The 25,231-nt window shown below is 46.2% G+C and overlaps 1 protein-coding gene across 2 annotated transcripts; it reads left to right on the forward strand.

Annotated features, from left to right (window-relative positions):
- The first annotated feature begins 5,079 nt into the window (after positions 1–5,079).
- Positions 5,080–12,682, forward strand: SERPINH1 (serpin family H member 1). 2 transcript variants are annotated; one of them, XM_077298744.1, is made up of 6 exons: positions 5,133–5,198; positions 6,206–6,249; positions 9,982–10,640; positions 10,731–10,829; positions 10,909–11,141; positions 11,691–12,313. In XM_077298744.1, exons 3-6 carry the CDS (start codon positions 10,016–10,018, stop codon positions 11,991–11,993), a joined length of 1,260 nt encoding a protein of 419 aa, XP_077154859.1. In that variant the 5' UTR covers positions 5,133–5,198; positions 6,206–6,249; positions 9,982–10,015; the 3' UTR covers positions 11,994–12,313. The 2 variants fall into 2 exon arrangements, with proteins under 2 accessions (XP_077154858.1, XP_077154859.1); XM_077298743.1 differs by lacking the exon at positions 6,206–6,249 and having other exon boundaries at positions 5,080–5,198; positions 11,691–12,682.
- Positions 12,683–25,231: the final 12,549 nt, after the last annotated feature.

Raw genomic sequence — 25,231 nt, forward strand, 5'->3', positions numbered from 1 at the left:
GCCATGTTACCCTATACGTCTATAGTGCCTGTATAGGGCAGGTGTCGGCCATGTTACCCTATACGTCTATAGTGCCTTTATAGGGCAGGTGTCAGCCATGTTACCCTATACGTCTATAGTGCCTGTATAGGGCAGGTGTCGGCCATGTTACCCTATACGTCTATAGTGCCTGTATAGGGCAGGTGTCGGCCATGTTACCCTGTACGTCTATAGTGCCTGTATAGGGCAGGTGTCGGCCATGTTATCCTATACGTCTATAGTGCCTGTATAGGGCAGGTGTCGGCCATGTTATCCTATACGTCTATAGTGCCTGTATAGGGCAGGTGTCGGCCATGTTACCCTATACGTCTATAGTGCCTGTATAGGGCAGGTGTCAGCCATGTTATCCTATACGTCTATAGTGCCTGTATAGGGCAGGTGTCGCCATGTTACCCTATACGTCTATAGTGCCTGTATAGGGCAGGTGTCGGCCATGTTACCCTGTACGTCTATAGTGCCTGTATAGGGCAGGTGTCGGTCATGTTACCCTGTACGTCTATAGTGCCTGTATAGGGCAGGTGTCAGCCATGTTACCCTATACGTCTATAGTGCCTGTATAGGGCAGGTGTCGGCCATGTTATCCTATACGTCTATAGTGCATGTATAGGGCAGGTGTCGGCCATGTTACCCTGAACGTCTATAGTGCCTGTATAGGGCAGGTGTCGGCCATGTTACCCTATACGTCTATAGTGCCTGTATAGGGCAGGTGTCGGCCATGTTACCCTATACGTCTATAGTGCCTGTATAGGGCAGGTGTCGGCCATGTTACCATATACGTCTATAGTGCCTGTATAGGGCAGGTGTCGGCCATGTTACCCTGTACGTCTATAGTGCCTGTATAGGGCAGGTGTCGGCCATGTTACCCTATACCTCTATAGTGCCTGTATAGGGCAGGTGTCGGCCATGTTACCCTATACGTCTATAGTGCCTGTATAGGGCAGGTGTCGGCCATGTTACCCTGTACGTCTATAGTGCCTGTATAGGGCAGGTGTCGGCCATGTTACCCTGTATGTCTATAGTGCCTGTATAGGGCAGGTGTCGGCCATGTTACCCTGTACGTCTATAGTGCCTGTATAGGGCAGGTGTCAGCCATGTTACCCTATACGTCTATAGTGCCTGTATAGGGCAGGTGTCGGCCATGTTATCCTATACGTCTATAGTGCATGTATAGGGCAGGTGTCGGCCATGTTACCCTGAACGTCTATAGTGCCTGTATAGGGCAGGTGTCGGCCATGTTACCCTATACCTCTATAGTGCCTGTATAGGGCAGGTGTCGGCCATGTTACCCTATACGTCTATAGTGCCTGTATAGGGCAGGTGTCGGCCATGTTACCCTGTACGTCTATAGTGCCTGTATAGGGCAGGTGTCGGCCATGTTACCCTATACGTCTATAGTGCCTGTATAGGGCAGGTGTCGGCCATGTTACCCTATACGTCTATAGTGCCTGTATAGGGCAGGGGTCGGCCATGTTACCCTATACGTCTATAGTGCCTGTATAGGGCAGGTGTCGGCCATGTTACCCTGTACGTCTATAGTGCCTGTATAGGGCAGGTGTCGGCCATGTTACTCCTATACGTCTATAGTGCCTGTATAGGGCAGGTGTCGGCCACGTTACCCTGTACTTCTATAGTGCCTGTATAGGGCAGGGGTCGGCCATGTTACCCTGTACGTCTATAGTGCCTGTATAGGGCAGGTGTCGGCCATGTTACCCTATACCTCTATAGTGCCTGTATAGGGCAGGTGTCGGCCATGTTACTCCTATACGTCTATAGTGCCTGTATAGGGCAGGTGTCGGCCATGTTACCCTATACCTCTATAGTGCCTGTATAGGGCAGGGGTCGGCCATGTTACCCTGTACGTCTATAGTGCCTGTATAGGGCAAGGGTCGGCCATGTTATCCTGTACGTCTATAGTGCCTGTATAGGGCAGGTGTCGGCCATGTTATCCTATACGTCTATAGTGCATGTATAGGGCAGGTGTCGGCCATGTTACCCTGAACGTCTATAGTGCCTGTATAGGGCAGGTGTCGGCCATGTTACCCTATACGTCTATGGTGCCTGTATAGGGCAGGTGTCGGCCATGTTACCATATACGTCTATAGTGCCTGTATAGGGCAGGTGTCGGCCATGTTACTCCATACATTTATGCCCGGTGCTGCGCTCACAGCTGCTCCTCATCATTATGCTGTAATATTACATCATTATTTCATTGATACATTGTTTCGTTATTTCCATATTCATCTCCAGTCCTGGGGGGAGGTCTCAGTGTCAGTGGGAAGTCCTGAGAGTTTTCCACGTCCCCCGTCCTCTGCCCCAGGGGGTAACACACAGATATCTAGAATATTCTCCCGGACCTGGCGAGGCGTCAGCTGGAGCTTCCCTGGTAAGACTCCAGGGTGATGGGCCTGAGCGAGGGCCTGGCCGCCATCTGTAGTGCCCACATGGGGGTCCTAATGGTTACCAGACAAGTACAGTGGCGCGTGACTCTTAAATAACCAGTAAGCCTGCAGTCTATTTCTTCCATGCAATCTATTGTTCCCTGTTATCAGCCAATTCAGGGACATATATTGTATCGATTACACTGTGGTTTCCTGGGATCAGTTTTGTGGGCCGTCATGTGTAGCGCTGCCCGTCCTGTCCTGTGGCAGAGGGGTCTTATGTCCTGTCAGGTAGAAGGACCAGGGGGTCACTGCATCCTCTGCACCCCCACAGCTATACACTGTCATATCTGAGCACCCGCCATATCTCAGCCACTTCCAAGCTCCAGGAAGCTGAGATACATGGCGCGGTTTGTTAGGTTCCTAATGCTGGGGGCGAATTTGATTGAAATACAGACATGATCTGATCTTGATCAGATTGTGGATGAACTCAGCAGTAAGCAGCGCCTCCACAGGAGAAATGGAGCATTACACACCCTCATTATAATGAGCAGAGTATTACCAGTGTTTCCATATGTGGCAGAGGGGTCTTCATGCAGGGGCGGACATATCATTGGGGCAACCTGCGGTGTCCAAGAGGTCCCCTCTTATCTCCTCTTCCCACAATCACATACAAGATTTCTCTCGCATATCACCCCTACTCTGGAACCCTCTACCACAACACATCAGACTCTCGCCTACCATCGAAACCTTCAAAAAGATCCTGAAGACCCACCTCTTCCGACAAGCCTACAACCTGCAGTAACCACCGATCGACCAAACCGCTGCACGACCAGCTCTATCCTCACCTCCTGTATTCTCACCCATCCCTTGTAGATTGTGAGCCCTCGCGGGCAGGATCCTCTCTCCTCCTGTACCAGTTATGACTTGTATTGTTCAAGATTATTGTACCTGTTTTGATTACACAGGTCAACAAAAAAAAAAAAATTTTCTGGTGTCCAAAATATTTTAATGAATTTGGGGTATTTTTGGGGTGCTGATTCTGAATATGCTATCAGTTTTGCCAGATTGGCTCAAGTTTTTGACATTTTTGGTATCTTATTTATAGCACTTGTTGGTAAATGCGACGCATCATCTCATTAATTTCTTTGGATTAGTACTTGAACTGAGCAGTTCTCAATATAGTTTTGTGTTAATTAGTGTTCTAAAAGTTTGTTCATAGCTTGATTTTTGCACTAACTTTATGTTGTTGTCTGTTTTCCAGTGAAAAGCATGAACTCATCAAGAAGAAGTTGTCTTAACGATCCAGACTCATTCTGTTACATTTGTGGTGAATACACACTGCCAAAACATAGAAGAAACATAACAGACTTCGTAAAAAAAAGTGTATTTTGCCTATTTTGGGGTTATGCTTGGGGACCAAGACAAGTTTTGGGCACCACACATAGTGTGCAAAGCATGTATCGAATTATTACGAAAATGGAGCAAAGGACAAAGAAAAAGCTTCAAATTTGGTGTTCCAATGGTGTGGAGAGAGCCAAAAAATCATCATGATGACTGTTATTTCTGTGCAGTGCAAGTGCAAGGATTCAATAAGCATAAGAAACGAAAATGGGAGTAACATGGAATCTGCAAGAAGGCCTGTCCCTCATTGTGAAGATGTGCCTGTACCTGTGTTTACCATAAATAACAGTCATCATGATGATTTTTTGGCTCTCTCCACACCATTGGAACACCAAATTTGAAGCTTTTTCTTTGTCCTTTGCTCCATTTTCGTAATAATTCGATACATGCTTTGCACACTATGTGTGGTGCCCAAAACTTGTCTTGGTCCCCAAGCATAACCCCAAAATAGGCAAAATACACTTTTTTTACGAAGTCTGTTATGTTTCTTCTATGTTTTGGCAGTGTGTATTCACCACAAATGTAACAGAATGAGTCTGGATCGTTAAGACAACTTCTTCTTGATGAGTTCATGCTTTTCACTGGAAAACAGACAACAACATAAAGTTAGTGCAAAAATCAAGCTATGAACAAACTTTTAGAACACTAATTAACACAAAACTATATTGAGAACTGCTCAGTTCAAGTACTAATCCAAAGAAATTAATGAGATGATGCGTCGCATTTACCAACAAGTGCTATAAATAAGATACCAAAAATCTCAAAAACTTGAGCCAATCTGGCAAAACTGATGACATATTCAGAATCAGCACCCCAAAAATACCCTAAATTCGATTAAATATCTTTGGCACCAAAAATGCTGTTGACCAGTGTTATGTATACCCCTCCTCACATGTAAAGCGCCATGGAATAAATGGCGCTATAACAATAAATAATAATAATTATGATGAGTTATTGGGCTGCAAAATGCCCCCATACTGTTCTTGAACAGAGGCCCCTTCTGTCTGTGTCCACCGGGGTCTTCATAGCCCCTCAAACACTGGATTTGACGTGTTCCTGCTCCTCATGTAGCTATTATCTGTGATGCCAGGGCCGGGGGGCACACACCACACATCACCAGGTCTGGGCACAGAACATCCCTCTGGTGCCACATTGTCAGGGATTAGGCGGAGGGAGCGGAGGAATGTGAGGGGCTGTCTCAAGCAGAAGGGAGGAGAGCTGGAGGAGGGGGGCATCAAACTTCCCTCATTTAAATAAACTTTTTTCAAACTTCCAGAACTTTCCTCTGCTGGATATAAAGGGGGAGCAGTGCGAGAGGAGGGCAGCAGAAGAACAAGACCCTGGTAGTGAGAAGACCGCCAAACGCCTCCTGATAAGGTGGGTCCAACTCTGCTACAAGTGAGGGCTATATATGAACATGGGACTGGTCCTTGCGGACAAGAGACCCCATAGGGGTGTAACTATACTGGGTACGGGGGTCTCAAGCGGCACAAAAGGTCCCATGAGAAGACCAAGACTCATGATAGTTGGGGGCCCTGTTGAGATTTTGCAGGTTACGCCGTTGGTTTGCTGCACAGTCAGCGCCTAGTGCATGTAATAAAGGCGAGATGCAACAATGTACCATCATATATCATATCTATGCACTGCAACATGTCATATGTAAGGTCAATATATGATGTCTACCCTCCTGTCTGCAGTGTATCTATTGTAATGTAACAATGTAGCTATAAAGGTTCCATGGGGAATACATGATCTGCTCCATCTATAATTGTAACAATGTATCTATCAGTTTCCATGGAGAACTTGTTTAAGTCTTCTGCATTGCTACAATGTATCATTAACGTTGCCATGCAGATGGAATCTATGCCACAATGTTACAGTCTGAGGAATGTTACAAAAGTCTCAGAAGATCCAGACAGTTGTGTCTCCTCTAACCTGACATTGTCATTAACCCTAAAGTTATCAGGTCCTAGTTTTTTCATAAAGAAAATAAAACTACGCACAGGATGGCAAAGGAAGTTGGGAAGTGCGGTAATGTCCTTCTCCCAAAGCCCAGGGGTGGACACAGGATGACATTTCCCATCTAGGACAATGGCCTATAAATAGGAGGCCGTGTTGTCGGGACTCGTAGCCATAATAAAGTTCCTGATACATTGTGACAAATTCTTCTTAGTGTTTAACTACAATAAAAAGGGATCGGAATCTGCAGGGAAAATGCAAATATGGAATGAGTAGGGCCAGGGATTATATTTCCTGCCACATCAGCATCCTCCCCACCCCCCATCAGGAGCACAACCCCCACATTTCAGGACATAGCGCAATAGGCTGAAGTCGATTTCATATGTTTCCTCTGGATTTTCGCTTCATGTGTCTGTCTCTTTCAGAATGAAAATTGCAAACCTTGAACTCACTATGAAACTCTTTACAGGTATCTGAACCTTCTGATCTCTCAATATTCAGTGTATGATTCCCACCGAGGCCGAGACCTTGTGCCAGGCCAGAAATCTGTGCAGCAGATGCCACCTCTGCTTATTACTTACTGCAAGAACCTTAGCTCCAGGCCACAGGCTCTGTTCTGCGTCTGGGTGGAGCTGTTGGATGTGATCCAACAACCAACAACAATTCAGTTATTTTATATATATATATATATATATATATATATATATATATATATATATATATATATATATATATATATATATATATATATATATATATATATATATATATATATATATATATTGTATATTACCTGTATCCTTTTATAGGGATATAGTTTTCAGTGTTTTCAAAGGAGCAGATTTTTTTCTCACTTATTTTCCTATTTTAACATTTTTCTACTTTATTTCTTTAATTGTTTTCATTTATATATCTATTTTATTATTTATTGCTTCCTTTTTTTAGTCATCCACTTTTCAGAGTTTTCAGTGGAGTAGATTTTTTTTTATTTGCATTTTTAGAATTATTTTTTTTAAAGATTTTTTTATTTCTTCAATCATTTTTATTTATTTTTTTAATTATTTACTTTTTAAGGTATCCATTTTTTCAGATTTCATTTGCATTTTTAGACTTATCTTCTAATATTTTAATATGTCTCTATTGTTAATATATATATACAGTGTATATATATATATAGCAAATAGTAAATACACACATAAACAGTATGTATGGGTTCGCGCTGGAAAGGCTAATATTGGTTCAGATATAGGAGGAAGTGTAAACAAATATATATAAATTAACGTGCAGTAATTCCAGACACAGAGCTGTTTACCAGCATGGAAAAAGCTACTCGAGGCTCACCCGACTTGTGTGAATGGAAGAGCGCTTGATAATCCCAGCAGTCAATGGTAGATGTCCGTCCAGAAGATCTTTTAAGTCCGGCAGGATGAAGTCCGTGGATGCAAAGAAGATCGTGGCTACCCCGGCCGGTAGTAGCCACTATTCACCTACTGGCAGGAGAAGACGGGGGTCCAGCTATGCCGGCGCCGCGTGTGAGTCGAGCGGTGCGTACGGCTAGACTACAGGACCTGCGTGACGTGTCTCTCACGTGACCGCCGCTACTACCCGGTGATAAGTGTTACAGAGTGCGGTAAGGTCCACTTTCCTACGCGTTTCGGAGACGCCTGTCTCCTTCTTCAGGGATGGTCCTTTACCCCACTAACAGTCTATTTATACCGCCTCCCGTAATCAGTTGTTTCACTGGAACCCGAACAATTCAGCTCCAGCGTTAAGACCTCTTGGTACAATAGTGTCTAATAGAAATATCCACTTGGTCTCAGCTCTGGACATCGCTTTGATGAAGTTGCCACCTCTCCAGTGTTTTTGTACCACCGCAATACCTGTGACCTCCATGTCTTTAACTAATCCTCCATGGTGGTTAATAAAATGTTTTGAAAGCGGGTGGCCCATAAATTTAGTTTTAATATTGCGGATATGTTCACTGATCCTAGTTTTCACTGAGCGTTTTGTTCTACCCACATACCTTTTCCCACAAGGGCACCTGATTGTATATATCACCCCTGTGGTGGAACATGTAATAAAGTCTTTGATAATAAATTTTTTGTTACCCTTTTCAATGTCAGTTTGTTTGTGCATTTTAATCTGCTTGCATATATTACATCTATTACATGGGTAAAATCCTTTCAATATTTTGTGGAAAAAGGTAGATGGTTTATAGGCTGGTTTATCCTGGACTGTAGGTGCAATACTGTTGCCCAGGTTACAGGATTTTTTATACACGAATCGTGGATGGCTAGTAATTCTGTCCCCCAAGATTTTATCTTTCTTAAGCGTATGCCAATGTCTATTGACTATTTTACGAAGAATTTTTCTTCTGGACGGACATCTACCATTGACTGCTGGGATTATCAAGCGCTCTTCCATTCACACAAGTCGGGTGAGCCTCGAGTAGCTTTTTCCATGCTGGTAAACAGCTCTGTGTCTGGAATTACTGCACGTTAATTTATATATATTTGTTTACACTTCCTCCTATATCTGAACCAATATTAGCCTTTCCAGCGCGAACCCATACATACTGTTTATGTGTGTATTTACTATTTGCCAAATTTGTTTTACAATTCTGATCTGTGGGGAATTGTTGGTTTCGCTGCAGGATATCTCCGCATGATACTTGGCGCCACTCTTTATAGAACTTTATATATATATATATATATATATATATATATATATATATATATATATATATATGTATTTTTTTTCTTTCTAAGGCATGCACTTTTCAATGGAGTTGAGTTTAATTTATATTTTTTAGGATTTTTTTAATATATTTTTTTCTATTTTATTTATTTAATTATTTATAATTTGTATATTTTGCATTCTTATTTATTGTTTCCTTTATTAGGCATCAACTTTTCAGATTTTTCAATGGAGTAGAATTTTTGTAATTTGTATTTTTAGAATTATTTTCTCATTTTCATATTTTTCAATTTTATTTCTTAAAATATTTTAATCTGAATATTTTTTTTTGTTTCCCTTTTTAGGCATCCAAGTTTTCAATGGTGTATTTTTTTCTTTAACATATATTTTTATTTATTCTCTTTTCTATATATTTGATATATTGTAATACATACATATACATATATATATATATATATATATATATATATATATATATATATTTATTTATTTATTATTTCTATAGCACCATTGATTCCATGTTCTCTACATGAGAAGGGGTTACATACAAATTACAGATATCACTTACAGTAAAGTAACACAATGATAGACTGGCACAGAGGGGCGAGGACCCTGCCCTTGGGGGCTTACATTCTGCAGGATTATGGGGAAGGAGACAATAGGTTGAGGGTTGCAGTAGCTCCGATGGTGGTGAGGTGGCCGTGTGGTCATTACAGGTTGTAATATATATATATATATATATATATATATATATATATATATATATATATATATATATATATATTATATAAATAATTCATGCGTTTTGCAGAGCATTTAGTGGTATGGATTTTTTTTATATTTTCTATTTTTTTGATTATGTATATTCATTTTTTATATATTTTTTTATTTCTTTCATTATTTCAAATGAGATATTTCATTTATTTTGTAGTCATTTTCCATACTTCCATCCTGCAGAGTTTTCAATGGGATTCATTTTTTGTCATTTGTATTTTTTTATTATTATTTTCCTTTTTAATTTAGTTTTATATTATCATTACTCTATTTACTGTGATTGTAAGTTGTTTTCTATTACATTTATTAGGTTTTTTTTTTTGCATCTGTTTAGCAGATCATTAGCCACCGCTTGAGCCCTGTTCTGCATGACTGCGCCTTCACACTTATTTTTGGCCTCAACTTTGTAAACCCTGACAATAATTTGTCCCCTCGGGCAGTAATAGAACCAGACTTGTCTGCAGGGAGGAGCGACACATCAGGGTTGGGCACCAGTGATATGTTATTATCAGCATCATAGCCGCCGGCTACACTTCTGTAATGTTTCACAAGTATAGACCCATATGAGGAGACTCAGACATTATTATACTTGCAATTATTTAAAAGCTAAAGAAAAAAATAGTAAAAAAAAAAGCATCCAAAATTCAAAAACTTTCCACCTTTGACCAATTTTGAATGCTGGTAGTTTTTAGGACCCGTGCTCACTGGGCGTTCTTCTGTTCTCTCGTAGAATCACATAGTCGCTTCCTACTCTTGACGCCACCATGTGGATGATACAGTTCTTGGCTCTTGGCCTCCTGTTTGCGGTGGATGCAGCAGTTGATAAGAAAGCGGTGGAGAAAGCGGCCAAAGAGGCTCCAGTAGAGAAGAAGATTAGTAAACAGGCCAACACCCTGGCTGATAAGAGTGCAGGTCTCGCCTTCAATCTCTACCAAACCATGGCCAAAGATAAGAAGGTGGAAAACATCCTACTTTCACCAGTGGTGGTGGCTTCTTCTCTCGGTCTGGTCAACCTGGCTGGTAAAGCCAGCACTGCCGCCCAGGCAAAGGCTGTCCTGAGTGTCGACAAACTGAGCGACGACCACATCCATGCAGGGCTCTCCGAGCTTCTCAATGAAGTCAGCAACTCCACGGCTCGCAATGTCACCTGGAAGATTGGAAATCGGCTCTACGGACCAAGCTCTATCAGCTTCTCTGATGACTTCGTGAAGAACAGCAAGAAACATTACAACTACGAACACTCCAAGATCAACTTCCGAGACAAAAGAAGTGCCCTAAAGTCCATAAATGAGTGGGCGGCACAGACCACAGACGGCAAGCTTCCTGAGGTGACCAGCGAGGTGGAGAAGACTGATGGTGCCCTTATTGTCAACGCCATGTTCTTCAAACGTAAGTAATCCCAGCACGTGACCATCATTGATGGAATGTGCCATGATACAAAGATTCAACCCAACTAATATGTGTTGTCTCCCTTCACAGCCCACTGGGATGAAAAATTCCACCACAAGATGGTCGATAACCGAGGCTTCATGGTGTCCCGTTCCTTCACTGTCTCTGTCCCCATGATGCACCGTACAGGTAAGTCACTTCAGGGTACAGAGATGTTTCCACTCAGTTTCCCTTATCTGATATTTACCACTATAATGTTTATTTTCAGGAATGTACAACTATTATGAGGATGAGGTCAACACTCTCCAAATCTTAGAGATGCCTCTGGCCCACAAGCTGTCCAGCATGATCATCATTATGCCTTACCATGTGGAGCCTTTGGAGAGAGTGGATAAACTCCTGACCAGAGAGCAGGTGAAGACCTGGATTGGAAAGATGCAGAAGAGAGCAGTTGCCGTGTCTCTGCCCAAAATCAGTATGGAAGTCAGCCATGATCTTCAGGTAGGAACCATCACAGTATAATGTATGGCCAAGACGCCACCCTTGCTGTGTTTGAGTGGGTGCTGTGTGAACCAGGTCCAAGATGGCGTGCTGCCTTGGTGTTGTGTGTCGCTTTAGTCCATGCGAAGGTACAAAGGAATCTCGAATGCGATCAATTCGCGCTTGTATACTTGCCAAAACTGCAGCATTTCGGCACATGGCCATCCTTATAGAGTTTTGTAGTCTAAGCGTAAATTCTAGACTACAACTAAACCAGACCCACCTAAGGGATTACCTTAAGATGATACAGTAGATCTAGAGAACTCGAGATAGACTATTGAAATTGACAAAAACATTTTGGTCATAGACGATATCTACGGAGTTGGGTAGATAAGTCATCAGATGATATCTATGGAGTTGGGTAGATGAGTCATCAGATGATATCTTCAGTGTTGGGTAGATGAGTCATCAGATGATATCTTCAGTGTTGGGTAGATGAGTCATGGGATGATTTGGGTTGAACGACTCTAGTTGCGTCTTGTCCTCTTGAACATCTTCTTTTCCTTTTAGAAACATTTAGGAGAACTTGGTCTCACAGAAGCCATCGACAAATCCAAAGCAGACCTTTCCAAGATCTCCGGAAAGAAAGACCTCTACTTGTCCAACCTCTTCCATGCTGCCGCCCTTGAATGGGACACGGAAGGGAACCCATTTGATTCTGACCTGTACGCCAGAGAGGAGCTGAGGAGCCCGAAGCTTTTCTACACAGATCATCCCTTCGTCTTCCTGATCAAGGACAACAAGACGGACTCTATCTTGTTCATTGGTAGATTGATCAGGCCAAAGGGGGAGAAGATGCGTGATGAATTATAGTCCCGAGAAGTGAAGGAGGTTGGGGGGAGGGTTGGGTAGTTCTAAAAAATTCTGCAGTTCATTGAAAGGAACAGGTTGATGACCATTCCACCAAAGCGATGGTTGTTCCATGGGAGTTCTCGATGTAGGATCTTTGCCAGTCTTTCCGAAATTAAAGGGTTCACCCAACATTAATATGCGTTAAGGCCATGTAGACCTCATGAGGTAGACCGAGACTTCACATAGCAGTAAGGGGACCAACGGCATTACCTCAAGGACTACTGTACATGGGGAGTTGAGGGCTCCGAGATGGTGCTAAGTTTACATGTCCTTGGAGAGTCATAATAATATAATAATCTTTATTTTTATATAGCGCTAACATATTACGCAGCGCTTTACAGTTTGCACACATTATCATCGCTGTCCCCGATGGGGCTCACAATCTAAATTCCCTATCAGTATGTCTTTGGAATGTGGGAGGAAACCGGAGTGCCCGGAAGAAACCCACGCAAACACGGAGAGAACATACAAACTCTTTGCAGATGTTGTCCAAGGTGGGATAGAACCCAGGACTCCAGCGCTGCAAGGCTGCTGTGCTAACCACTGCGCCACCGTGCTGCCCGAGTCATTAAATACCTCACCCATGGACCTCCAAGTACCCACCCTCCACCACCAGAGCCTCCATAATTTGGCTTGAATTTTCTATCAGATGCAGAAAAAAGGGTCTTCATTCTATCATTTCAGGGGATTTAAGTATGTTAATCTATCTGAAATGCTTGTGTCATAGGCCACCGACAACTATCAATAACTCCTTACACCGCGTGTGCATTTTTTTTTTTATGTTTAAGGATTTGCATTTGTGGGATAAGATGGAGGGAGGTAAAAAAAGAACAATTTATTTAACAAAAAAAAAATCTAAAAAAAAAAAAAAGTAAAGGGGATTTTGAATTACTTTCACAATGTGGATTCACAAAATCTTTATTTTGTAAGTTACAAACGGTTTGATTGATGAGCGCGTGTTTAATTTAGCAATAAACAGGAAAAAAAAAGTTGCTATTTTCTTAATGATCCATTTTCCTATTGCCTCCGCTATCATGTGCACACATTAGTAACAACCACATAATAACCTCCATGCCTTCTGGACATTCGTGCAAACGTCTTTATTTAAAATAAAGACTGTCACATTAGCGCCACCTCAAAATTCAGTCCGGGAGAGGTATTACAATGGAAATATATATACTTATTTATGCTGCATTATTTTTGATGGTTTGCTAATTTCTGTTCTTTTGCATTCCCGCCAATATTCTGTTCTAATTTCTCTTTATTGCAATCACAGCTCAGCTTACTGGACGCAAATATCTAAATCTCCTGCCTAGATGTAAATGATACAATTTTTTCTGCAGCCACTAGAGGGAGCACAAGAGCTTACTGAACATCCATTGATCTCAATAAGCCTGTATGCAGTCAGCTCAGGAGCTCCATCTAGTGGTGGCTGCAGGTAAACACTATTTTATCCTATGACATCGGGTTGACATTCCCCGGTTTCTACAGTGACACATTGTTAATTTCTATCAAGAATAGATTTATTGTATTTCCAGCGGTTATCACTTCTCTTTCTTCATTTGCACAGTCCATTATTAATGCAAGAGAATAAAAATAAGGGGTTAAGCAGAATTCAGTTTATAAAGGATCTTCACCAGTCTTGTCAGTATCTCTCGAGATGTCCTTATAATTACCGCGGTGGAGAAGAAACCGGAGATCCTGCAGGAAATCCCCATAGACACCAGCTCAGAGCCTAAAAATAAAGTGCCCGCAGCGGTCTGTGTGTATTTATATACCCGGTTGGTGTAGATATTTCTAGTATTACTGCTGCCTTCTGCTCATGCATTATAACACCCACAGGTCACATGATCAGAGTATATATATATATATATATATACATATACCTGCGGATCAGGGCCGTAATCAGGGCATTACTGCCCTGACTGGCGTATGGGGACGGATGACCAGAGGGGACCCACATCGGGCCCCATCTCTTCTGATCATCGGGCCCCGGCGGCAGGATTCTGCCAATGCACAAACTGAACCTGCATCCGAGATGCAGATTCAGTTAAACTCTATTGCCATACGGGCCCGGGCCCCCCGGCAATAGTTAAAAGCCGCCAGCCAATCGGGGGCTGGCAGCTGACGTCAGCGAACACGTCACCGGTGTATGATGTGATTGTCATTCGCCGGCAAGTGTGCGCTTCAACTGCGTGGAGAGAACTTTGCCACAGGAGTGCGGCAGGGGGGCAGGATGGGAGACACAGGGGGCAGGATGGAGACACGGGGAAGAATGGAGACACGGGGCAGAATGGGGACACAGAGAGCAAGAATGGAGACACGGGGGGAAGAATGGAGACACGGGGGGAAGAATGGAGACACGGGGGGAAGAATGGAGACACGGGGGGAAGAATGGAGACACGGGGGGAAGAATGGAGACACGGGGGGAAGAATGGAGACACGGGGGGAAGAATGGAGACACGGGGGGAAGAATGGAGACACGGGGGGAAGAATGGAGACACGGGGGGAAGAATGGAGACACGGGGGGAAGAATGGAGACACGGGGGAAGAATGGAGACACGGGGGGGAAGAATGGAGACACGGGGGGAAGAATGGAGACACGGGGGGAAGAATGGAGACACGGGGGGAAGAATGGAGACACGGGGGGAAGAATGGAGACACGGGGGGAAGAATGGAGACACGGGGGGAAGAATGGAGACACGGGGGGAAGAATGGAGACACGGGGGGAAGAATGGAGACACGGGGGGAAGAATGGAGACACGGGGGGAAGAATGGAGACACGGGGGGAAGAATGGAGACACGGGGGGAAGAATGGAGACACGGGGGGAAGAATGGAGACACGGGGGGAAGAATGGAGACACGGGGGGAAGAATGGAGACACGGGGGGAAGAATGGAGACACGGGGGGAAGAATGGAGACACAGGGGCAGGAGACACGGGAAAGAATGTAGACACGGGGCAAGAATGAGGACACGGGGCAGAATGGAGACACAGAGAGCAAGAATGGAGACACAGAGCAAGAATGGAGACACAGAGAGCAAGAATGGAGACACGGGGGAAGAATGGAGACACAGGGGGAAGAATGGAGACACAGGGGGAAGAATGGAGACACAGGGGGAAGAATGGAGACACAGGGGGAAGAATGGAGACACAGGGGGAAGAATGGAGACACAGGGGGAAGAATGGAGACACAGGGGGAAGAATGGAGACACGGGGGGAAGAATGGAGACACGGGGGGAAGAATGGAGACACAGGGGCAGGAGACACGGGAAAGAATGTAGACACGGGGCAAGAATGGAGACACGGAGTGAGAATGGAGACACGGAGCGAGAATGGAGACACGGAGCGAGAATGGAGACACAGGGGAAGAATGGAGACACAGAGGGAAGAATAGAGACACGGGGGGCAAGAATGGAGACACGGGGGCAAGAATGGAGACATGGGGCAAGAATGGAGACACGGAGTGAGAATGGAGACACGGAGCGAGAATGGAGACACAGGGGAAGAATGGAGACACGGGGCAAGAATGGAGACACGGGGCAAGAATGGAGACACGGAGCGAGAATGGAGACACAGGGGAAGAATGGAGACACAGAGGGAAGAATAGAGACACGGGGGGCAAGAATGGAGACACGGGGCAAGAATGGAGACACGGAGCGAGAATGGAGACACGGAGCGAGAATGGAGACACGGAGCGAGAATGGAGACACAGGGGAAGAATGGAGACACAGAGGGAAGAATAGAGACACGGGGGGCAAGAATGGAGACACGGGGCAAGAATGGAGACACGGGGCAAGAATGGAGACACGGGGCAAGAATGGAGACACGGGGCAAGAATGGAGACACGGGGCAAGAATGGAGACACGGGGCAAAAATGGAGACACGGGGCAAGAATGGAGACGGGGAAGAATGGAGACAGGGGTGAAGAATGGAGACACAGGGGCAGGAGACACGGGGAAGAATGGAGACAAGTGGAAGAATGGAGACACGGGGCAAGAATGGAGACACGGGGCAAGAATGGAGACACGGGGCAAGAATGGAGACACGGGGCAAGAATGGAGACGGGGAAGAATGGAGACAGGGGTGAAGAATGGAGACACAGGGGCAGGAGACACGGGGAAGAATGGAGACAAGTGGAAGAATTGAGACACAGGGGGCAAGAATGGAGACACAGGGGCCAAGAATGGAGACACGGGGCAAGAATGGAGACACGGGGCAAGAATGGAGACACGGGGCAAGAATGGAGACACGGGGCAAGAATGGAGACATGGGGCAAGAATGGAGACATGGGGCAAGAATGGAGACACGGGGCAAGAATGGAGACGGGGAAGAATGGAGACAGGGGTGAAGAATGGAGACACAGGGGCAGGAGACACGGGGAAGAATGGAGACAAGTGGAAGAATGGAGACACAGGGGGCAAGAATGGAGAACGGGGCAAGAATGGAGACACGGGGCAAGAATGGAGACACGGGGCAAGAATGGAGACACGGGGCAAGAATGGAGACACGGGGCAAGAATGGAGACGGGGAAGAATGGAGACGGGGAAGAATGGAGACACAGGGGCAGGAGACACGGGGAAGAATGGAGACAAGTGGAAGAATGGAGACACAGGGGGCAAGAATGGAGACACAGGGCAAGAATGGAGACACGGGGCAAGAATGGAGACACGGGGCAAGAATGGAGACACGGGGCAAGAATGGAGACACGGGGCAAGAATGGAGACATGGGGCAAGAATGGAGACGGGGAAGAATGGAGACAGGGGTGAAGAATGGAGACACAGGGGCAGGAGACACGGGGAAGAATGGAGACAAGTGGAAGAATGGAGACACAGGGGGCAAGAATGGAGACACGGGGCAAGAATGGAGACACGGGGCAAGAATGGAGACACGGGGCAAGAATGGAGACACGGGGCAAGAATGGAGACATGGGGCAAGAATGGAGACACGGGGCAAGAATGGAGACACGGGGCAAGAATGGAGACGGGGAAGAATGGAGACAGGGGTGAAGAATGGAGACACAGGGGCAGGAGACACGGGGAAGAATGGAGACAAGTGGAAGAATGGAGACACAGGGGGCAAGAATGGAGACACGGGGCAAGAATGGAGACACGGGGCAAGAATGGAGACACGGGGCAAGAATGGAGACATAGGGCAAGAATGGAGACATGGGGCAAGAATGGAGACATGGGGCAAGAATGGAGACACGGGGCAAGAATGGAGACGGGGAAGAATGGAGACAGGGGTGAAGAATGGAGACACAGGGGCAGGAGACACGGGGAAGAATGGAGACAAGTGGAAGAATGGAGACACGGGGCAAGAATGGAGACACGGGGCAAGAATGGAGACACGGGGCAAGAATGGAGACGGGGGAAGAATGGAGACAGGGGGGAAGAATGGAGACAGGGGGGAAGAATGGAGACACAGGGGCAGGAGACACGGGGAAGAATGGAGACAAGTGGAAGAATGGAGACACAGGGGGCAAGAATGGGAGACACGGGGAGGAATGGAGATGGGAAGAGTAGCAACACGGAAAAATGCAGACTCAGAGGGAAGAATGGAGACACAGGTGGAAGAATGGAGACACGGGGAAGAATGGAGACACAAGGAAGAATGGAGACGGGGCAAGAATGGAGACACGGGGCAGGAGCCACGGGGAAGAATGGAGACAAGTGGAAGAATGGAGACACAGGGGGCAAGAATGAACACACAGGGGGAAGAATAGAAACACAGGGGGCAAGAATGGAGACATGGGGGAAGACTGGAGACAGGGGTCTAGAATGGAGACACAGGGAAGAATGGAGACACGGGGCAAGAATAGAGACACGGGGCAAGAACAGAGACACAGGGGGAAGAGTATAGATATGGGGAAGAATAGAGACACAGGGGGCTAGAATGGAGAAACGGGCAAGAATGGAGTCACAGGGGGCAAGAATGGGGAGACACAGGGGGCAAGAATGGAGACACGGGGGGCAAGAATGGAGACACAGGGTGAAAAATGGAGACAGGGGTCAAGAATGGAGACACAGGGGGCAAGAATGGAGATACGGAGCAAGAATGGAGATACGGAGCAAGAATGAAGACACGGGGAAGAATAGAGACACGGGGCAAGAATGGAAACAAAGGGGGAAGAATAGAAACACGGGGGGCCAGAATGGAGATACGGGACAGGATGGGAGACACGGGCAGAATGGAGACACATGGAAGAATGGAGACACAGGGGGCAAGAACGGAGATGGAAGAATGGAGACACGGGGAAGAATGGAGACACGGGGGCAGGAGACACAGGGGGCAAGAATGGAGACACGGGACAAGAATGGAGACACAGGACAGGATGGAGACACAGGGGGCAGGATGGAGACACAGGGGACAAGATCATGGGGCAGGATGGAGATAGATGGGGCAGGATCATGGGACAGGATGGAGGCAGATGGGCAGGATGGAGGCAGATCGGGCAGGATCATTGGGCAAGATGAAGACAGATGGGGCAGGATCATGGGGCAGCATGGAGACACATGCATGATGCAGGATCATGGGGCAGGAAGGAGGCACATGGTGCAGGATGGATACAATGGAGACAGATGGAGCAGGATCATAGGACAGATGGGGCAGGATCATGGGACATCACATGGGAGCAGAATGGATACTGATGAGGGCAGGATGGGAGAATTTACGGGGCCAGGATGGGAGAACATATGGCTGGAGCCAGGAATGAGACACACGGGGGCCAGGATGGGGAATATTATTACCATAGGGGCTAATTAAGGGATATTATTACTGCAGTGATGTATTTATTTTATTTTTTGAGGATACTGTTTTAAATGGGGGGGGGGTAGGCGGTCCTGTTACTGAGCAGAGGGACACTATGTCACCTTCTCTTTCTTTATCTGGTGTAGTGTAGAAGTTGAGAAAAAATTAAGTAATGTGTTCTGCAAGCGGAGCTCTAGAAACTGTTATTTCCTGCAGAGACCAGCCATGCCTGGAAGAAGTGATGGCGGTCTGTGCTGGATGAAGATGAAAAGCAAAGATGAAGGACTTCACTTAGAGATGTCACTGGTGAGTCAGTGTGTTACCTGTACACTGACACTATACACTGTATACTATATATAGGGGTCCTGTGTACAATGTCAACAGTGATCTCTGTATTACCTTTACACTGACACTATATACAGAGCTCCTATGTATAATCTAATTGATCACTGTATAACCTGTACGCAGGTATATATGCAGCGCTCATGTGTATAATGTCACTGTTAATTACTGTATTACCTGTACACTATATACAGAGCTCCTGTGTATAATGTCACTGTATTTCCTGCACACAGACACTGCATACTAAGTACCGATCACCTGTGTATAATGGCACTTATAGTGATATTAGTATTTTTTTATTAATGATCAGTATTGTAGTATTCAGTCACTATGTGGTGGTAATATGTTGTCCGGCCATGGTGTGGCGGTATTTGTTTCTTGTATGTGCTGTTATTTGGTCACTATATGGTGGTAATATATGGTCTGGTCATGGTGTGGTATTTGTTTCTTGTATGTGATATTATTCAGTCACTGTGGTGGTAATATCTTGTCTGGACATGGTGTGGCGGTACTTGTTCCTTGTATGTGCTGCTATTTGGTCACTATTTGGTGGTAATATGTAGTCTGGTCATGGTGTGGTGGTATATGTTCCTTGTATATGCTGTTATTTGGTCACTATGTGGTGGTAATATGTGGTCTGGACATGGTGTGGCGGTATATGTTACTTGTATGTGCTGTTGTTTGGTCACTATGTGGTGGTAATATGTAGTCTAGACATGGTGTGGCTGTATATGTTCCTTGTATGTGCTGTTTGGTCACTATGTGGTGGTAATATGTAGTCTGGTCATGGTCTGGTGGTATGTTCCTTGTATTTGCTGTTATTTGGTCACTATGTGGTGGTAATATGTGGTCTGGACATGGTGTGGCTGTATTTGTTCCTTGTATGTGCTGTTATTTGGTCACTATGTGGTGGTAATATGGTGCCTGGTCATTGTGCGGTGGTATTTGTTCCTTGTATGTGGTATTATAGGTCATTTTAAAAATGTAAAAATAAATAAAAAATATGCCTAAATTGTATTGGATATTTTATGAAATGATAGGATAGAGTATCGGTAGTGCTCAGCCAAAAGAGTCTACCTTGCATTAAAAAATCTTTTGGCCAAAAAAAAAAGCTGCTGGCTATGTGTGTGATCTGGTTATGAGAGCTGTTAATGTGTGGATGGTGAGAAGTTTTTCCAAGAGAGTGCGGTGGGGCTGTGGACAGTTCGAGAAATGGAGCCTGGGCTGAGTCTCAAGCGGGCCCTGAAAATGTTGCCAGTATGGGGCTCTGAAATTCCTAGTGGCAGCTCTGCCACGGATATCTTACATTTTGCAGCCACAACCGCTAATAACATAATGATCATTGCTACTGAGCTTGTCCATAGTCAGTGCTGTCACCTGCTGGTCAAATAAGGAATTGCATGTCTTACTTTCATTGTGGATAGCAACTGCCCCTCCCTAATACAAGACCTCCTGTATTGCAGGAGCTCCTGATCATTTCTATCCCCCTGCAGCTATGGAGAAGATGGGATGTACTGTGCTACTCGTGCACAAAAAAACCCAAAAAACTTATATTTGCAAATGATTTTTTTATTTATTCTATTGCTGTGACCAATAGATCAGAGGATTTATTAGCAGACTTTGTCCTGTTTAATATGCTGGGAATTGTAGTTCTTTATTTGGTAAGTAAATAAAAAACTGTAGGCAGCTTTATTCCTATTGAACTCGTGCAGATGTAGCAGAGCTAGAAGTGTCAATGAAATATTTTGTACATTGAAATTGCCACACAAAGAAAGACATTACTGGTCCGCAAATGATGAAAATATGGTAAAAAAAAATCTCTTTAGTATATCTGGAGTTTGAGCCTCGAGCAGAAATCCTGGTACCTCCAGCCTCGGCTGCTCTCACTGAAGTCATTAATGGTCGTCTGATGAAGGTTCTGCACTTGGGCAAATCAAGATCTGCTGCTGGCAGCTCCTGTGTAACCACCGACCAATGATGTCCAGATCTGCTCGATGGGAGACAAGTCCGAAGACGCTGCAGCCATGGGAGCCAAGTCCAAAGACGCTGCAGCCATGGGAGCCAAGTCCGAAGACGCTGCAGCCATGGGAGCCAAGTCTGAAGACGCTGCAGCCATGGGAGCCAAGTCCGAAGACGCTGCAGCCATGGGAGCCAAGTCCGAAGACGCTGCCGCCATGGGAGCCAAGTCCGAAGACGCTGCCGCCATGGGAGCCAAGTCCGAAGACGCTGCCGCCATGGGAGCCAAGTCCGAAGACGCCGCCATGGGAGCCAAGTCCGGAGATGCTGCAGCCATGGGAGCCAAGTCTGAAGACGCTGCAGCCATGGGAGCCAAGTCCGAAGATGCTGCCGCCATGGGAGCCAAGTCCGAAGACGCTGCCGCCATGGGAGCCAAGTCCGGAGATGCTGCAGCCATGGGAGACAAGTCCGGAAACGCCGGCAGCCATGGGAGACAAGTGCTGAGATGCCGACAGCCATGGGAGACAAGTCCGGAGACGCTGCAGCCATGGGAGACAAGTGCGGAGATGCCGGCAGCCATGGGAGACAAGTCCAGAGACGCTGCAGCCATGGGAGAAAACACCAAAGACGCTGCAGCCATGGGAGACAAGTCCGGAGACTCTCCAGCCATGGGAGGCAAGTCCGGAGACTCTGCAGCTATAGGAGCCAAGTCCGGAGACTCTGCAGCCATGGGAGCCAAGTCCGAAGATGCTGTAGCCATGGGAGACAAGTCCGGAAATGCCGGCAGCCATGGGAGACAAGTCTGGAGACGCTGCAGCCATGGGAGACAAGTCCGAAGACACTGCAGCCATGGGAGACAAGTCCGGAGACTCTGCAGCCATGGGAGACAAGTCCGGAGACTCTGCAGCCATGGGAGACAAGTCCGAATATGATGCAGCCACGGGAGCCAAGTCCGAAGATGCTGCAGCCATGGGAACCAAGTCCGGAAATGCCGGCAGCCATGGGAGACAAGTCCGGAGATGCCAGAAGCCATGAAAGACAAGTCCGGAGATGCCGGCAGCCATGGGAGACAAGTTCGGAGACTCTGCAGCCATGGGAGACAAGTCCGGAGAGGCAGCAGCCATGGGCGACAAGTCCAGAGACACTGAAGCTTTGGGAGACAAGTCCGAAGACACTGCAGCCATGGGAGACAAGTCCGAAGATGCTGCAGCCATGGGAGACAAGTCCGGGGACGCTGCAGCCATAGGAGCCAAGTCCGGAGACTCTGCAGCCATGGGAGCCAAGTCCCAAGATGCTGCAGCCATGAGTTACAAGTCCGGAAATGCCGGAAGCCATGGGAGACAAGTCCGGAGACGTCGGCAGCCATGGGAGACAAGTCCGGAGATGCCGGCAGCCATAGGAGACAAGCCTGGAGATGCTGCAGCCATGGAAGACAAGCAGGGCTGGATTTAAGAGGTGGGTGGCCCAGGGCCCATTTTGGAGGAAGGCCCATTTTTCAAGGTGCTGCAATATGTAATGCAAAAACACAAAATGAAACTAAGTTTATTTACAGAAATCATTTATGCAGTAATTCAGGTAAAATCATTCATTTTTTACAATCCAGGCACTTTCCTTGATTTTCGTGCTGAAAAATCACTAATGTCACTAAAGTCCAATTCACGCAGTACAGTATAGCTGACTCGATGCTCATGATGGCCAAATTTACAAGTCGTTCCTGCTTCAAGGATGTCCTTAATCGGTTTTCAACTAATTTGAGTTTTGAGAAGGAACGCTCACCACTGCAGTGTGTTACCATCAAAATTAGATATATCCTTAGAGCTATTGCAATATTTGGGAAAGTGTCCTGCACATCCTTTTCCGTGATAAGCTTGTACATGAAAAGTTCAGTGCTGATATCTTGTGGCTTCCTCTAAGGTAGTCGAACAAACTCTCTTCTGATCTAATCCGAGTGAGCGATCATCTAATACAGTGATTTTCAACCAGTGTTCCGCGGCACACTAGTGTGCCGCGACACATGGTCGGGTGTGCCACAGGGAAAGTTCCCCAAACTATGGTGCCCCCTTTGTTTTGTTCCCCGGCAATGCGCAGCGATGCGCAGTCACGGAATAACACATGTGCGAGCTTTGAACGCTCGCGCGACTTAATGACGTCACCGAGGCCGGCGCAACATCCTGAGAGCGGAGAGACTCTCGCATTTGCCCGCCGCCAAGGTAATGCCCGCCAATAATGCTGTGTATAATCATTAAGTCAGCAACAGCTCATTAACCCCTTCCCGACCTTTGACGCCACGTAGGCGTCATGAAAGTCGGTGCCAATCCGACCCATGACGCCTATGTGGCGTCATGGAATGATCACGTCCCTGCAGATCGGGTGAAAGGGTTAACTCCAATTTCACCCGATCTGCAGGGACAGGGGGAGTGGTACTTCACCCAAGGGGGGGTGGCTTCACCCCCTCATGGCTATGATCGCTCTGATTGGCTGCTGAAAGTGAAACTGCCAATCAGAGCGATTTGTAATATTTCACCTAAAAAACTGGTGAAATATTACAATACAGCCATGGCCGATGCTGCAATATCATCGGCCATGGCTGGAAACACTTATGTACCCCCCCCCACCACCACCGATCTCCTCTCCGGTCCTCCGTCCGATGCTCCGCTCCCCTCCGTCGTCCTGTCCGCTCCCCCGTCCTCCTGCCCGCTCCCCCCGTGCTCCGATGCCACCCCCCCGTCCTCCGATCCACCCCCCATGCTCAGATCCCCCCCCCTCATACTTACCGGGCCTCCCGGTGTCCGTCTGTCTTCTCCATGGGCGCCGCCATCTTACAAAATGGCAGGCGCATGCGCAGTGCGCCCGCCGAATCTGCCGGCTGGCAGATTCGTTCCAGGTATATTTTGATCACTGAGATATAACCTATCACAGTGATCAAAATAAAAAAAATAGTAAATGACCCCCCCCCCCCGTTATCACCCCCATAGGTAGGGACAATAATAAAAAAATAGAAAATATTTTTTTTTCTTTTTCCACTAGGGTTAGGGTTAGAACTAGGGTTAGAACTAGGGTTAGGGTTAGGGGTAGGGCATGTGCACAAAAAAAACCTAAAAACAGGGAGAGACTGAGAACTGTTGAGGAAGAGCTTCGTGTGTGTCTTTCCACCATTCCTGCCAGGATATCCCTTTTGTGTTTATCGAAACAGGCCCAGGTTTCACACTGAGTGAGTATAAATACATTTAGAATCTATACTATTAACTATATGTAGAATATGTACTGTTTTAGTGTCATTTTGTGCCATTTTGGTTGGTGGTGTGCCCCGGGATTTTTTAAGTATAAAAAGTGTGCCGCGGCTCAAAAAAGGTTGAAAATCACTGATCTAATAGATGTGCCTTTTCTCGACAGTTGCGGGCTGCTATATCTAGGCTGGGGGTGGTTCAATATCTATGGACCTCTTCCCAGCCTGAGAATACAAGCCCCCAGCTATCTGCTTTAGCAAGGCTGGTTGTCAAATGAGGGAGACCACACATTGTTTTAAATTACTTAAATAATGAAAAAAACAGCGTTGGGGACCCCTCTATTCTTGATCACCAACTTTGCTGAAGCTGACATTTGCAGCCCCCAGTTGCGAGTTTAGCCTGGCTGGTTATCAAAAATACAGAGGAACCCACACCGTTTTTTTTTTAAATTATTATTTATTTACAGTGCAGGCGCCGGCTGATGAATACTCCCATCCGCTGCTTCTGCTCTCACCGTTATTAGCGGCAGCAGGCGTCGGCTGATGGGAGCAGTAGTCCCATCAGCCGAAACCAGTGTCTGGAGGTAAACTTTATACCTCGATCATAGCTGCGGTCTCACACTGTATTTTGACACTGTGGGAACCGCAGCTGTCTGACAGGCGGTGATGATTTTACTGACAACCAGAAGCAGTGTTTGCCGTGCTGCCATGCACTTGACAATGCAACATACACCCGCTGTTCAGGGGTCCAAACCCGAACAGTAACAAGGCCTTCCGGTGAAGTCAGTGTTTGATGTCCATGTACAAACAGTAGGTGTTCAGTATGGACATTGAACTTTACTGTTCGTGTTCACCCATCTCTATAGAGGGGATGTAAAAAAGAGGGGACGGAGTAGTAAAGGACATGAGCAAAATATCATGGAAC

Source organism: Ranitomeya variabilis, chromosome 3 (genome assembly GCF_051348905.1).
Source record: "Ranitomeya variabilis isolate aRanVar5 chromosome 3, aRanVar5.hap1, whole genome shotgun sequence".
Taxonomy (NCBI): Eukaryota; Metazoa; Chordata; class Amphibia; order Anura; family Dendrobatidae; genus Ranitomeya; species Ranitomeya variabilis.

Bases quoted from the DNA above. Each gene is read 5' to 3' on its own strand.
- SERPINH1 (XM_077298743.1), top strand. From the start codon at position 10,016: ATGTGGATGATACAGTTCTTGGCTCTTGGCCTCCTGTTTGCGGTGGAT. The intron at 10,830-10,908 runs GTAAGTCACTTC...GTTTATTTTCAG, and splicing joins CCCCATGATGCACCGTACAG to GAATGTACAACTATTATGAG. The intron at 11,142-11,690 runs GTAGGAACCATC...TTTTCCTTTTAG, and splicing joins AAGTCAGCCATGATCTTCAG to AAACATTTAGGAGAACTTGG.